This window comes from Rhea pennata, chromosome 1 (genome assembly GCF_028389875.1).
Source record: "Rhea pennata isolate bPtePen1 chromosome 1, bPtePen1.pri, whole genome shotgun sequence".
NCBI lineage: Eukaryota > Metazoa > Chordata > Aves > Rheiformes > Rheidae > Rhea > Rhea pennata.
Window position 1 is genome coordinate 185,432,923 of NC_084663.1, and position 15,774 is coordinate 185,448,696.

At 36.3% G+C, this 15,774-nt stretch overlaps 1 protein-coding gene across 3 annotated transcripts in view; it reads left to right on the forward strand.

Moving 5' to 3' along the window:
* LRCH1 (leucine rich repeats and calponin homology domain containing 1) overlaps window positions 1–15,774 on the forward strand; it is a 142,910-nt gene that overhangs the window by 54,416 nt on the left and 72,720 nt on the right. For all 3 annotated transcript variants that reach the window (XM_062566998.1, XM_062566997.1, XM_062566999.1), the window contains exon 2: window positions 12,314–12,458. In XM_062566998.1, the coding sequence (XP_062422982.1) occupies window positions 12,314–12,458 (145 nt within the window). The remainder of the gene's footprint in view (window positions 1–12,313; window positions 12,459–15,774) is intronic.

Sequence of the window (15,774 nt, forward strand, 5' to 3'; positions counted from 1 at the left end):
TGTTTGTATGTGTGTACATTTGCTACTATACTGTTTAGGGAATAAAGAGTTATGCTCCTGTTCTTCCCAAAAGACTGAGTTTCCTACCCAAATTGTTGAAGAGGCAGGAAAAGAAAGCTGTGAAGTGTATGCATGTCTCACTCACAAAGCGTCAGACACCCAAGTTGAATAGTACCTTGTTTTGTAAGAAGTTCAAACTAAAATTGTAGTGATTCTTGCAAATCTGGCTCTTTTAGAATAAAAAAGGCTCAACTTAGATGGGCATGCAAGACTGTAGAATTTCTTATATGGATAAGAAGTTGTGATCTGATCAGAATGCTGTGCAATTTTCCAATTAAAACTGCAGTTCTGCCATTAGATTTGTCCTCTTCTTGCTGGACATGACTAAAGAACGTAGCACATAAATATTGAGTCATGAGAAGGCATTTGTGAAGAGTCAGTGTCCGATAGGACATTGAGAGATCAGAAAGTTGTTAAGTCATCAGTGGGTCATTCTAACAGCCTGTATATTGACTAACTTGATAAAAGGTACAGTTAAAAAATATCAGCTATTAAGCAAGGTGGTTTTGGAGTGCATTAATGACTTCAAAATTGAATTGGATCAAAATTGCTGATTATATTTCAAGATACTAATGCAATTTTATCCACTGAATAATAGCAATGGTAGTATTATTAGGTTCAGTATCCCTAGTGGAATAATTCTGCTGAAAGTGAATAGTTCAACACTATCTCATAGTAAAGATTTGTAAATGTATATGCTTGTTAAGCAAACCAAACTAACAAGCTAAGTACTTAAAAAATCTTTTGCATTTCCTACTGCCGCAGTCCAAGGGGAACTCCCCAAATCTCCAAGTTCTAGCCTGGAAGCTTTCGGTGTGATTCCTGTTTTTACAGAACCTGGCCTGGATTGCAGCTCCACGCGTTTCAAGCTGTGATTTGTCACTGGTTACAATAGGTTCACAGCTTGTGCAAGGAAGACATTTTTTTTTCTCTTGACCAGGGTAACTTAACTCCAACTGTTTCACATAAACTATTATTTAATTTTATTAGCAGGAAGAAAGCAGAGTAAATGAAATGAATTGTTTGTATAACATAATAGTGTACACTGAACTTACTGGACTTACGGTAAATCTGAACTGCACTTTCTCTCCTCTCCACCAGGCTGGTAGCTAAAGGGGAAAAACACTGTCAGATTGTTCTTTGCAGAACTTCCTATTTTCTACTTGTAGGTCTTTGGGGCCTGAAAAAACTAGCCTCTGTAGTCTATTAGGAGAGTTCAGGGTTACAGATCAGAGAAGATGATTCTTTACATTTTGTTTTCATTATTGCAAAGAAAAAGAGGTGGGGGATTAGCAGCAGTTCCCTGTCCCCTTTCCTGTTTTATATGCAACCTCATCTATGCCTGTGCTAATGCTGTTGTTACCACGTTGGGAACCCATTAACCATCAAGCAGACAGGAAGATGCAAGGTAAGGTACCCATAAAATAGAACAAAATTGCCTTAGAAAGAAAGCTTAGTCCAGAATAAATTTTATGGAAAAATATTACTCTGGTAGTTAGCATATAAAATGGATATTAGACCACCTGGAAGAGAATTTGAAGAGAAAATAATTAAGGCAGTAGAAATGAGTCTTTTAGAATCAGGAATTGTAGGACAGACTCAATAGGTTATATAGATCAGCCTTAGTCTGAAGGGAATAAGCCAGAAGGAAACGTTCATCTGTCTCTTCAAAATGCACGCTGCCATGCAGCTGTTAGCTAAATATCAGTGCTGTTGGTATATATAGTTGGTGACTGAGCCACAACTGCCATCAGTGCCTGCTGGCTTATTTCCACCACTGTCCCCCAGCAAGTATTGGGGCAAGCATAAGCTGGTTTCGGCCTGCCCACTCACCAGCACCAAATTGTTTATATATCAGGGGGAGGTGGGTTTTGTCTTTTTTTCCTTAGAGTCTTTTTGCAGTCAACGCATCTTATGTCTCTCTTTTTCTAAAGAAGTTGTGTTAAAATTTTAATGTATACTCCGACTTGAGAAAAAAATGTTACACGTGTAGAACCAAGCCCAGACCCTTCCCCGACTGCCGAGCAGCAGTACTATATGAGATGTCCTTGCACGTTTTGTTTTCATTTTCCCTCTAAAAAGAAAAAAAAGAGTGTTGAGAGACACTATCTTAAACTAAAAAAGAACCATGACAACTGTTAGAGAGGGTAAGAATCTTGGATCTTGATACAAAATTTACAGATTTGTAGTTCCACTGATCCTAACTAGGTGGGTTTTTTTGTTCGTTTGGCTTTTTAGGGATAGAGACAATATGGACTGTGTTTATTTTGTTTTCAATGACAACAAGTCTTATTTGTTCTTTTAATCTAGGAATAACCATCTGATCTTGGTTATATATTACAATTTAATTTGTTCATACCAGGATGTTCGTTCTTGGAACCTCCATCTCTGGTAATGTCTGAACAGATTCCTGGTTTGATTAGATGCCTGACGTGTTTCTTAGCCGTTTATTCAGACATTGCAGCTCCTGTGTAATAGCTATATAATTACTCCATTGTTTAAGGATGTGATAAACAATGTAAATCAACTTGCATGGTACAAAACAAATTTGTGTGGATAAACTGTTGTGATTATGCTGTGCTGACTTCAAGAACCATAGTGCAAGGAGTATGTGAATGATTTAGACAACAGCCTGGCATTTGTGGGAGATGCACAGACAGAAAGGGAAGTGATTAGATGAGTAATATTCTGCTTTCAGTGTCACTGTGAATTAACATCAGGTACCTTTTTCATATCTTTGCCTGCATGCCTTTGATACAGCAAAAGATCAAATAACTTCTGTTCATTTCCCTGTTTGTAACAAATTTTCTTACAGAACATGACACAGTTTATGTATAAAAATGAATACAGAATAAATAAATGTAGTATTTTAGTCTGTCAGGTGTGAAAAATAGTCATCTTCAGGGCGCAGGCAAGTGAGAGGTACTTGCAGCCATGTGGTACTTCATAGAAACTGGTTATGTTCTAGCTCCTACCAGACAGTAAATGTGTAGTACCTCCTCTTCCAGGAGGTCCCTGGGCAGATAATGCATAGTATGAATAGCCGTCTTGTCTTTGCAGCCATAGGGAAAATAATAATGATAGCTATTAAAACTGAGACTGAAGTGAAAAACAAACAATGACATTTCTTTTGGCTTGTTTTTTTCTAGTAGTGTTGTCTTTGGGCCAGAAAAGGAATTCCCCTGGGGAAGTGAAAAGTGTTATTTTTCAAAGTAGACAGCTTCAAGAAAGGAGATTTTTGTGACCCAGACAAGAGATTCGTAACAGAAGACACTGGAGTACATCCTTGCAGGGATCTGCCGTCTTTGGGATAGAATATAATTCGTGCCTTGATTTCACATCTGTCCTTGTTCTGCAATAGGTGGGAGCAAATTGCTTGATTGAAAGGCGGCTCTGTGTACCCACATGTGCCTATACACATAGACAATTTTGCACATAGGCAATTTATACATTTTTAAACTTCATTTTGAATTTGGTGAAAGCTGTGGTCCTTATCCTTTGTTCAGGAGAGAACTTTGGAGTCCGAGTCTTATTCCTCTGAGTATTCTGTGATATACCCGGAGGGCTCCTCATAGGCCCCAGTTTACCCAAACTCAGGGTGTTCCATGTGAATAATTACATTGTATCTGTGATGGCTGAAGCTCATCTTGAGGGCTTCTCAGATTCAAAGTAAACTTCTACCAGACCATCTTTCCACAGAAAAGCCAGGGCAGATCCTACTTTCTTATGGAGCTGATGTTCAGTATTGATCTTTTTTTTTTTCTTTTTTTTTTTTCCCCATATACCAAAATAAATAGTTCAGACAGTAGTGAGAGATAGTTGGGTACAATAAAGATGTTCAGCTGGATAGTCTATGATGCAAACACTTCAGACTGGTCTTTCATATACTCTCCCGTAACCTGATGTAGAGGTTGAAAATGAAGCTCAATTTTAAGGTTTTTAGAACTGGGAGGATATCTCCTGTTATTGTTACTGCATCTGCAAGAATACTTGAACTAATTTAAATCCTGCTGAGGCTAACTAATGCAATACTGGAACGATAAATCTATTGATCCTTCTCAGGTTTGGTTGTTTATTAAGGAGTGTGAAAATTAATGGCTTGTATCCTCCCACTTGTGAGGAAGGCGTAGGAGAGGAAGGAATGTTTCATGGCCCATAAACTCTGAGTTTCATACCACTGGGAAACGAGGAAGCAGAAAACCTTGAAGTGACATTTGCTCAAATTGTTGGCCTTGGGGACAGCTAGCCCGTGCTGTTCCATTGCTTCAGGCAACTGCAGCCTTACCCTTGCCTTGTCTGTGCTGAGCACGAGGTTACAGGGCACTGTGGAAAGTTATATATTCCATAACGGAGTGATGCATGGGATAGAGTCACCTGGCAGATGAGGGTCTTTGGGCAGAAATGATTTTTTAAGCAGTCTTCATCAAATATATCAGCAAACCCTTCTTGTTCTTGTTGTCTTAAATATGCCAAATATTGCTATTGCTGTAACTGCAAAGAGCTGAATAGACTGGTATATTCCCTAAAGGATGGATGGAGGGAAAACATTTAAACTTGACTATAAAATCGTAAATTATTTTTTTGTTAAGAACTGACTTCAGTAGAAATCAGTGTATTAATTTGCTTCCTGTTGTAATGATTGCAAACGAGTATTTCTCATAGGTTGAAAACTATTGTGGGAAACAGGTTCCCAGAATTGTTTGTTTGCCGCAGATTTTTGCATAGGCATGCCTTCCTATTTCTGTCCTTCTCACACCTTACGGATAGTGTCCTTAAAAGAATAAAACGACGAGGAAACACTGCTGGAGGATGCTAGTAAAGTCTGTGAGATCAGGCCTCCCTCTAGTGGCTGACTTCTCTGCCAGACTTTACAATACGCTGCTTTTCAGACTGCTGAGTTGTCTTCAGCTCTTCCCTCCCCAATCTCCCAAGCCTGATTCAGGTGCCCTCTGGTAGCTAAGGTGAATACATAAGATTGCTATTGCAATTTATTACTTCGGCAAGCAGTAAACTGATTTAATGATATGACCATTAGTGTCACTGAGAAAATAATGTTAAGTGTGGGATATCACTGGCATTAGCTCGTAAACTTGCCCGCATATTAATATGTTATGTAAAGGTGTGGAGCAAGGAGGAATCAGAGGACACACCTACACTGTGGTCAAGGAGAGACTTTTAATGTTTTTAAATCATAGTAATAACAAGAAAACTTGATTCAAAAATGTTGTGGGATGTTTCAAAGTATAATCACTTTGAAATTTGCTATACCCTAATTTTAACTTAGCTATGTCTTTGAGGCAGAGATCTTAAAAGTTAATTCTTACATTAACAATGGGGGCCATGAGGAAAAGGAAGATGCATTGACTGTGCTCCAAAATGTAGTGCTTGAACAGTGTATGTGAAACAGCAGTCACTTCAGGAGCTGTTCAGAACTTTTTTTTTTTCCTTACAATGCATGTACATTTTTGTACCTACCTTCCTGGGACAGATACACTTTCTACATGTTCTCTGAATCAACAGTTATGCATCTAGACTAAGTGCACACAGTTATAATAATGATCAGTGTCTGAATGTTATTGTCATATAATTTGTATCAGTAATAATGATTTCTTTGGGAACCAGCATTGAAGATATTTAGTAGTGCATGGACTCCAGATTTTTCATTCTGAAACTATAACTTGTAACAGACTGAGAAAAAAAAATATTTTTCTTATATTAATGCAGGATTCCTTTTATTATATTCTGCACTCTTTGTCTTCTGTTATTTTGTTCTTCTGACTGCTAAAGAACATACATTTTTTTTTTTTTTTTTTTAGTTAAGAAATACCATGTATTCTTTCTGGCATAATTTTCATGAACAAAACAGAATGCATTAGATATCAGGCTTAATAGAGATCTTTGCTCCCTCTTTGTTTCGCCTGTAGTATCACTGTTAGTAGAAGTTATGGACTCTAGTAAAAGCTGGCTGTACATCCTGCAGGACACTATTCATTGATCTTTCTATCAGCTGGAGATGGCAAGTAACTGAGACAAAGTATACTACTACACTGGAAGATGACAAGCTATACGGATGTCTTACAGTTAACTAGTATTTTATAGTTCTTTTACTGTTCTTTCACAAGTAATATATAGGATTTGTCTATGGGATGATATATTTTCCTACCATTTGGGGGGGAGGGGGAGTGGGTGAAGGCAAGAATGAAGAAATTTCTTGGTTACAGAACATTTGCTAGTTGATTCTGATGGGCGCAGTTACGGTGATAACAGGTCACTTACTGTCTTTGCCAAGGAAAGGGCAGTGAAACAGAACATTGCTGAAGATCCAAAGTGTTTGTAAGTGGGTGTTTCAGAAGCTGAAATGATTATTACCACGAACTTCTGAGTTAATAACTATTAATGAAGATATAGCTAGCTAATATGGAAATACAAGTTTCCTAAGAACCAAATAAATATATAGGTAATTTACAGTATAAAAACTAAAGTTCCTTACTGTTGCTTCATGTTTCATATGCAGACATGTATACTACTTCTGTATGTATTTCCCAGCATATTAATTTGCAGAATTTACCCATAGAATTAGGGTTGAAGTTGCTATGTCTTTAGTCTCTCACAGTGAACTCCTTGAATTCTTTGTCAAATCTACTTTAGACATATCTCGTTTGGTTATCTGAATAGTATCTTAGTGCAAATGCAAATATCTTCTTCAAAATAATTTCTGTCTTTTATTCCCTGAGTGCAAAGGAGTACAAAAATAGGAACTTGATGGGGCAGAGTTAAGGTTGTTTGGGTGACACTTACACAACTTGGAAGAAATTCATAGTTTAAAATCTAATACTGACTTTCTTCTATTTCATATATATATATACATATATATATATATGTGTGTGTGTGTGTGTGGTTTTTTTTTCTATTAAATATTGAATAGATGCTTACTTGCTTAATTCCAACTTTTGTCTATCATAGGTTTGTGTTTTATATGTATAAATTTATGGTAATTTTTTTCAGGATCTGAAAGTTTAAAATTACTACTTTCTAATAGAATTGCACTCATTACAAATTTTTGCCTAAGATTTTTTTGATATGATAGTGAATCCACATTTCTTTAATGAATTATTGCTCTCTCTTAAGGTTTTAACTTGTTCTCCTATGATTAGTCTGTAATTTTGATTTAATAATTTATTAATTGTGAGATAGAAAATTTGAAGCACTTTGGCAACCTTACTGAAAAAATGGATCTATAAAGCTGCTGATATGAAGTTATTCTGGTTATTTTGACAGATGCAGTTTTGGTTACTCTGGTGGCAGTATGTTTTACGTTATGTATAGGTGTACAGCATTAGCTGCCTTAAGTGCTGTGTTCGGTGTTGGTAATCTGCTTGTAGAGCAGTAAGTCGGAAAGATCTAGTCAGAGTTGGGATTTCCTTGCAGAGACTTATTCAGACATGCAGGAATTGAGAGGGTGTGTGCCAGCACGCAACGCGTTGTTCCAGTCCTCACTTCTCCTGCAAAAGCAGTGTCGTTGCTTGAGGATTGTGCTGGCTCTTCTAAAGACTAAGATTACATCTAATATTTGTCTAAGATGCCTTGCTTACTTTTTTGCCTTCCTTTATTTGGGAATTTTAATATACTTGCTTTTGGCAGGAGAAAAATGAAGTGAAGCCAAATGGAGTTTGATCCAGTAAGATTCAGAAATCTCTTACTGGCACAAGTAATGAATGAGTAGTATATTCCATTTAAAACATACAAGAAGCTCACGCGAGTGCTCCTGCTTCCCTCGAGTGGGATATTTGTCTGTGTATATGTAGCCTATTTCACAGCAGTAAAATACAGGAAATTGTCACTGCAGGTGAAACACGTCCTGTATTAGTAACCACGAAATGCACTGCTGCCATCATGGATTCATCATCTTTTAGGTACTGTAAGCAAAATAGTCAAAAACTGCGTTAAACACTAGCAAATTCCCTGCACCTTTTCATATCTCCTGCAAAAACCACTCTGTCCAGTAGCCTCAGTTATTTTTAATTACTCTTTAGGGCTGTTCTTTGAATTAATGAAGTAAGAGGGGGTATAACATTGGTGATTTAGCGAATGTAGAGTTAAAGAATTAAAGTAAGAAAGGTCTACCAACTTATTATTTAGTTGGTACCGTGGTACTAGAATCTTGTACCATGATTCTAGTTTGTCTATTTTCGTATCTGTTGATCTCATCTATGTTTTAACTGTGAGTTACAACTCTGTCCTAAAAGGTGCTACGTGCTGCATATGCATATGATGTATATGAATATTTTATTCTTGTTACACACCTTTCTTGAGGCTGGTAGTCCTTTATTTCTTAACATATCTTTTTAAATCTGTTTCTTTTTTTCCCTGTGAATTGAAAGCAGGCAGTTTCCTGCATGTTATTGGGTTTTTTTGGTGTGCTTATCTAAGTAGTTTTTATTCCTGTGTGCTGCAGATATAATTCTTTTTTTATTGTTTTTTAATTTATTTATCAATCAGCAATAGATACAACAGCATTGAAATGATCTTATTCTTAAACTGTAATAACTAGACATAAAACAGAGTGATTTTGTTGTATACACATTTTATGATATAATCTGTTCGCCTGAGAACAACAGGAAGGATTTTGTCCATTATCATCTGGAGTATTTTTGTTTCATCTTTTTCAGTTTCGCAGTGTTAAAACCCTAAAGAACAAAGGGTAGTCATAAAAAAAAATATAACGTTCATTTTACTCTTAAAGTTAAATGTGCAGGTTTCGATTTTTACTGGTTACCTTGTTAATTTGAATGACTGAATGAAGAAAGCCCCCATCTGTGTACTGTATTACAAATATCGTATACTACTATAATATGGACTATATTAATTATACTGAAAATTAGGTTAATTATTCTGTTTTATTTATGAAAGCATCTTTTCTTAAATAAAAATCACTCTGCTTCGTGTGTGAGTAACTAGCCTCAAGTCATATGTTCATTTATCAAAGCATAGCTAAAATTGAACAGAAAATAGAAAACAGGGAGAGGAACAAGATATTTGCACCTTTTTAGTACTTTTAAATTACCCTCTTAAAGCAGCTGCTATTTCATAAGGTAAGATCCAAATCATAAGTTCCTAATGTGCATTACTGGTCTATCTAAAAAGCAGAAGAGTAGCCCAGGAAGTCTATGGGCTCGGTCCGGAGCCGGCAGTAAGCTGCCTGGTGGGAAGGCAGAGGGGAACCTAAGCATCTCTCTCAGAACGGCCCGTTTGTACATCTTTGTCCTGCGGCGACTGAGATCCTGGTCATATGCTTAGGATAGACGCCAGGTTGAGCAGGTCTTGATCTTTTTAAATAAAGGTCAAAAGAGTAATACAACTTTTTGTCTAGTTAGGGTTATAAGCCTTACTTAGAACAGAAGTGCAGAAATCAAGAATTGAGGTTTGTCTAGTCAGAGGTGAATGCCCTTAACCGGTGGGATACGGACTTAGTTAAATACAGTAGGCTGAAATGAAGGCTGTGCTTTTGACAGCTACAGGGCAAAGGGTCAGATTATCAAGTGTTCACTTTTGACTGTGAAGAATTTTTAAAGGTATTGTACAAAATATCAGTGTTTAATATACTGATGAGATGAAAAATAAACCTTTAGTTAAGAAGGAAAATACCAAAATGTACTATTTGGAAGATCCTAGTGGTGATAAAACCACTTGATAAATAAGTACTACTTTTCCTGGGAAGGTTCTGCACAGTTAAGCATTTAGCTGTGTAGGAGGGGGCACTATTGACATGCTGCTTGAAATATGAGTGGTTTGGTACATGGACAGGGTCCTTCTGGTTGCTATTCCACTTTTTTGAGGTACTAGAATTTTTCAAGGATCAGTCAAATGCTGTGGGAAAAGCCCCTTTTAGAGACTGTGAAGGGAAATGGGAGCAGACGCGGGTTAGGCGATAGGCTGCAGTTTTATAGTAGCATGAGGAGAAGCAGCATTCTCGTGTTCCCAAGTTTTTGTGTGGGTCGTGTGGGAAGAATGAGGTCAAGCATGAAAGCTTGCTCTCCATGTAACATTCAGTTCCTTGCAGGGCTCTTCTCAGCCTAGGCCTAAGTTTAAATTCACTGTTCTGAATCTTACTACTCCTTCCTCCATGGGGAAGGGAGGAGAGTAATCTACACATGGCGATGCCAAGGCAATAAAGTGTGTTTTTTTAAAAAAAGGGGAGACTTTTCTATGAAACTAAATTGTATGAAGACCCTCTGCGTGATTCTAGAAGTCATCACGTATCAATCTGCTGTTAATTTCTGATAATAAACATAACTAGGAGGGCAGCAGGAGGGGGAGCCAGTGGTATTTTTCTGGAATGCTGTATTAGTAAGCAAGTATTCTGATGATAAATAGAAAACAGTACAGTTTCAAAACACTAAAACAAAGGAGCATTGAAGAGCTTTCTCTCCCTTTAAAATAGTAATGACCTCGCTAAGATAGGGAATGCTTTAGTTGAATTGCAAAAGTGGAGGAAAGGAGAAACTGGGTTATGCTGCATATTGCTGCCATCCAAGCCTGGAGAAGAGAAAGTGCAGGTCAAGCCTTGCTGTGGTACCTTGCAGGGGAACAAGTTTGGCGGAGGAGCCCAATTCAGTGATGTTGCCGTTTGAGTCAGCAGGCTGCACTCCACTACTGTGCTTTTGGCTTGTGCTGCCAAAAGCCGGGTTCAACAGAGGAAGAAGCAATGAAACCAACTTTTTATTGGCAGCAACTAAGTGAAGCAAACCAGAATGGAGTGGGGTTAAGTTCAGCTAACGTTGCAGAAGACAGGAACAAAAATAAAAACAAAAAACCCTACAGTATTCTGAGAGTTACGATGTCTGGGACAGACCGGACTCCCTTATTTGAGTATAAAGAAATGTAGGTTTCCCTGTTGAGAGAAGTAAAAGTTCTGCCAGAGAAATTCTAGATTGGTTTGCCTCTGGGAGCTGGACCTTCGCTCTAAGACTTCAGTAGTTACTGGCCTCGGATAGTAATAAGTCTAGCTTGAGCTGTGCCTCTGTTCAGCAAACTGACAAGTTTGACACTGCAAAGGAAATGTAATAGATCTTCAGACTTTTGCCTTTTTACTTACAAGAGCAAAATTATTTTATGGCCTTAAAGAGGAGTCAGATTATCAGCACTCTGGAAATGGTTCTCTATCCTTTGGCTGTTTTTTCCCTTCTTGTCGATAAAGAAAGCAAGAAGCTTTGAAGGATCAGGGAGAAGGCTTAAAGTAGCAGCAGAGAAGAAGTGAGAAGGTCATCAAGTTCCATTTTCCTTGATTTCTTCCCATCAGAAATCTCCTTTTTTTTTTTTTTTTTTTTTTTTTTTTTTTTTTTTCTCAAGTCTATACTTGTTCCTTCCACTTAAAACACATGACCATTCTTCAGGTCAGGTTTTCCGTGTGGTGGTGTGGGGAAATCTGTGCTATTCCTGGTAGTTGTTCTGCTACACTATTTCAATGTTTCTTTGAACTCAGTTAACACACAGCAACATACATTAGTATTTTACTTGGACTCATGTCAGAATTGTGGTACTTATTTTTTCCTTTTGTGATATTGTCAAGGAATAAAGTTCAGTCGCATTTCTTCATACTGATTTTCCTTTGTATCTGTATACTTAAAATGAGAAATAAACAGCTAGTTAAAAATCAGAAAGTTTTGTTCTATGCCTACAAGGACTCAGATTTGGAATCCATCACTGTTGTTTTGTGTGTATTTATACTATACATCAAATACATTCCTGAAAGGCTTCACCATTTTTATAGGTGTATATATATATATTTTTTTTTTTATGGTTTACTGATATAGGAAATACAAGTTAGTTTGAACAGTTATCCAGAAGAGACTCTTTGAAAATTTCAAAAAAGTAGTAATCTATGTCATAAATTTTCCTCAACTTTATAATTTGTTGAAAATATCTAGCTGTGTATCAGTCTTTGGCTATATTACACGACTCTGGAAGTTATACTTATTTCTGTTTGCATGTATTTCCTCAACAATATTGAGTCTTTTGAATAATTGCTTTTTATTAGACTGGATAAAGTGTAATTGAATGTTTGTACATTCACTGTGTGTTCCGTTTCAAGGTTCCAAAGGTTAGCATTAGTTTTATTTTGTATAAAGAAAATACTGGCAGAATTTGCTATCTGACTGTATGATAACATTAATTTTTAATAAATAAGTGTAGCTTTTCAAAGCGTATGTTTCTAATGATTCAAAAATCTATCTTCTCCTTTTTCTCTTCTCAGATCTATCCAAGAATAGATTAACTGAGGTTCCTATGGAGTTGTGCCATTTCGTGTCACTGGAAACTCTAAACTTATACCACAATTGTATTAAAATTATACCAGATGCAATAGTGAACTTACAAATGCTGACTTACTTAAATTTGAGGTAAGTTTAAATCTACCTTATTTTCTGTTTATTTGCAAATGTGCTATGTCTGTTATACATATGTTTCTGGAACAATTGATTTTTTTTCTTTTTCCCCAAAGAAAAAGGCAGAAATTCATTGCCTATAAGCAGACCAATGTACAAAGGTGTTGCAATGACTAAAATGCAGAAGTAATGACTTACAGAAAGACTAAAAAGCATTAATCCCATTCTCTCCCTTACTAGTATAGCAAATCCTGAATGCTAATTGTATCAGCACAGATTCTGTTAATTACCTTCCAAAAGCAATTTTTTGGAACCTTAACATATGCATTTTATATTCAAAAAAATGGAGGGAGAGAGGCAGAAGATAGATCTTTTTCTTGGGGAATGGAAAGGAAATTGTGCTGCTTTATTGCGAGTATCCTGACATCATACACGTAAGAGTTGCTACTTTTTAGGAAGGAGGAGTGAAGAATTAGATGTTCTTATTTCTTCTCCAGGAAGAGTTTAGATGCTAATCAATACAGAGAATCGTTATGGGTTGAAATGCAGATGAGTACATATTTGTATTTTTTAAAAAAAGAATATCAGCACTTTTTCAGATGGGACAAGGCAGAAGTTTATTTGCAGCTGAGTGTGGGGAAAATGCATTAATGAGGATGTAATAATCTGATCTTTGCAAGAGTATGAGGCTTGAGGGGGCAAAGTGGTGCTGGTGCTTTTAAACCCAAAATATGAAGTCTTGTAAATGCTGAGAGTGTTGTTTCTCAAGCCTCCCTTATATTGTTACTGTACTGTAGTTTTGGCCACTGTGAAACTCCAATTTTGACTCTTAAAAGTTCGAATAAAGAATAGTGTGTCTTGAGTATTTTCACACATTAGGAATAGGATTTATGAAGAAGAATCATAATTAGATACACACAAAGAAAGTGATATTGGATTGAATATATTGTTTGCATAAAATCTTCTAGTAAATTTAGAAATTAGATTGAAATAGCTTACTCTGGTAGTGGAATTTGTGTGAGTCATATCACAAACTCAGAATAGTTGCAAACAGATGGAGTATCACGTATCTCAGTAATTTAGACAATCAAAACAAAAGGATATTTTTCAGGCTTTATTAAGTAAGGTCATTTCCCGCAGTTTAAAATCTTCTGAAATAATTTCCTCTTCATGTGGATATGTCCTTCCCCCGTATTAGTTGAACGAAGTAAGCAGTCTTTAGAAGAGGGAAAAATATCCTTGACTTTCTCACCATATTGCTTCTTGGCAAGAAAAGTGTTATGGAGGAGAGCTGCGTATTTTTCTCTCTGGTACCAGCAGAGCCAGTATATTAAGCAGAATTAGAAAGTGATGCCAAGAGACAAAGTCTCTGGGCCTTGGTGGACAGTATTCTTTCTTTAAATAAAGAAATTTTTTTTGAACAGACATGACAATTTATTATTCAATTGCTTTGGGATGTGGTGTTCCATATTTCATAGTGGATTGTTCCTGAGTTCTGTAGAAATTACAATTAATCCTTTACTTTGTGATTTTCTGTTTGTGTATATGTCAGATCTGCCAAATAGTTTAATATTTTTGGATTTTTGTTTTTCTCATTTTCGTTTGAGGGATAAAATAAGTGTTTGTTAATCAAATTGCTTTTAACTAAGGTATTTGAACTCTGGTAGATAAAGCAGAATAGGACAGTGCATATATTATTTTCCTGAGTTAACAGTTTCACAGATACGACACTCCTTCCTTGTTGTATTTTGTTCAGCAGGAGAATAAAAAATTGTAAACAGCTTGGCAGGTCATTGGCCAGGGGCATCTGGAGAACTCAAAACTTCTGGATGTAAGAAGCATTTGTTCAGTAGAATGAATAAGCTCATTCTTGGATGAGATGAGACTATTTATTAGATCTGTCCGTGAACTTTGTCTAGCTCCACTTTCATGAAGTAATGATGATTTTCTTTTTTTTCCAATTTATAATTTTAAGAGACTGGAAAATTTGAGCTCTAGTCTCTTTTGTCCGACTGTCTTGTACCTTACATTATACAACAATGTTACTCTTCTGACTTATTATTTCTGATTTAAGGATGACAATTCTAGGACAAATTCACTGAGGCTATTTTGCAGTGTTTTAGTGTATCATTTTGAGAAAGATTGTACAAGACTGATAACATTTTTCATTGTTGCAAGCACTTTTGGGTTTTGAGGTTTAAGGTTTTTTTGGACCTTAGATGGCAGCTTTATAGGATCTGAACAGTTAATGTTTCCTTCCCAGTGCTTTTTTTAAAAAAATATTTATTTATTTATTTATTTATATTACATTTAGGCTGTTGCTGTGGGGAACCAGCTCTAAATCTTCTACTCTGCTGGGGAGAGGGTATAAAAATATCCTGTAACAAAATTTAGCATAGTTGCCTACAGAGGAGAAAATTTTTCTTATTACTTTAGAATAATTAAGTAGTAGAAAGAAATGCTTGTTACTTACACTGTTGTTACGATAATGTGATCTAAACTGATTAGGAATAGCAGATCTTGATAAAAGTAAATACTTTTGTGTATAGACAGATATTGCAAGATGAATCTCCATGTAATTTCACAGGTACGTAAAATGAATAATATGTTATCAGTAATGGGAAAGTTGTAGTATCTTTCAGTGTTAATGCCTGGCAGCTTCTATTCATGATAAAAACCTCTGACTCAAAATAAAGAGGAAGACGCTTGCCTAATGGAGCAATTCCTTTTACTGAAGAAGGTATAGGGAGTTACACTTTACATTAACTTGTGTTCTTATACCCATTTTGATCTCTACTTAAAACTGTTCTGAGCTTTTCTACGTAAGTTCCTTCCAACTTGCACTAAGTTATACAGAGATTCAGAACTGGACAGCATCTGCCCTTGTAGAGTCTGTAGGTTTTTTTCCTGCTCATAGAGTCAGAGATATGATCCAAGAAGGCACGTAACAGCATTGAGGTTTGTGTGCTAGGTGCAGAAGTTGTGGGGACAAGAGGAGAAATGCTGTTATGTGGATCATGATATTAGCAAAAGTCAATCCTTTATTTTCTATATGTTTTAGGAATTAAATGTCAGAGTTTTTAGATTTCATTAAAAATTGCTACTAGGTGACTGTGTTAGCCTCTGTTGAATTGGGATGGAGACCAGTCATCCAGAGTTATCCCACGTCCTTATGAAAAAAAGGAGAGGGAAGAGGAGACACAAGTTTTTGCTTCAGCTGCTATTTAGGTTTTCAGGGTTATATCAGCAACTGTCAAAGACCTGTTATGTTTTGTTTGTTTTTTCAGCTCATCGTAGATCTTAGAAAAAAGTAAGATACAGAGATAAAATA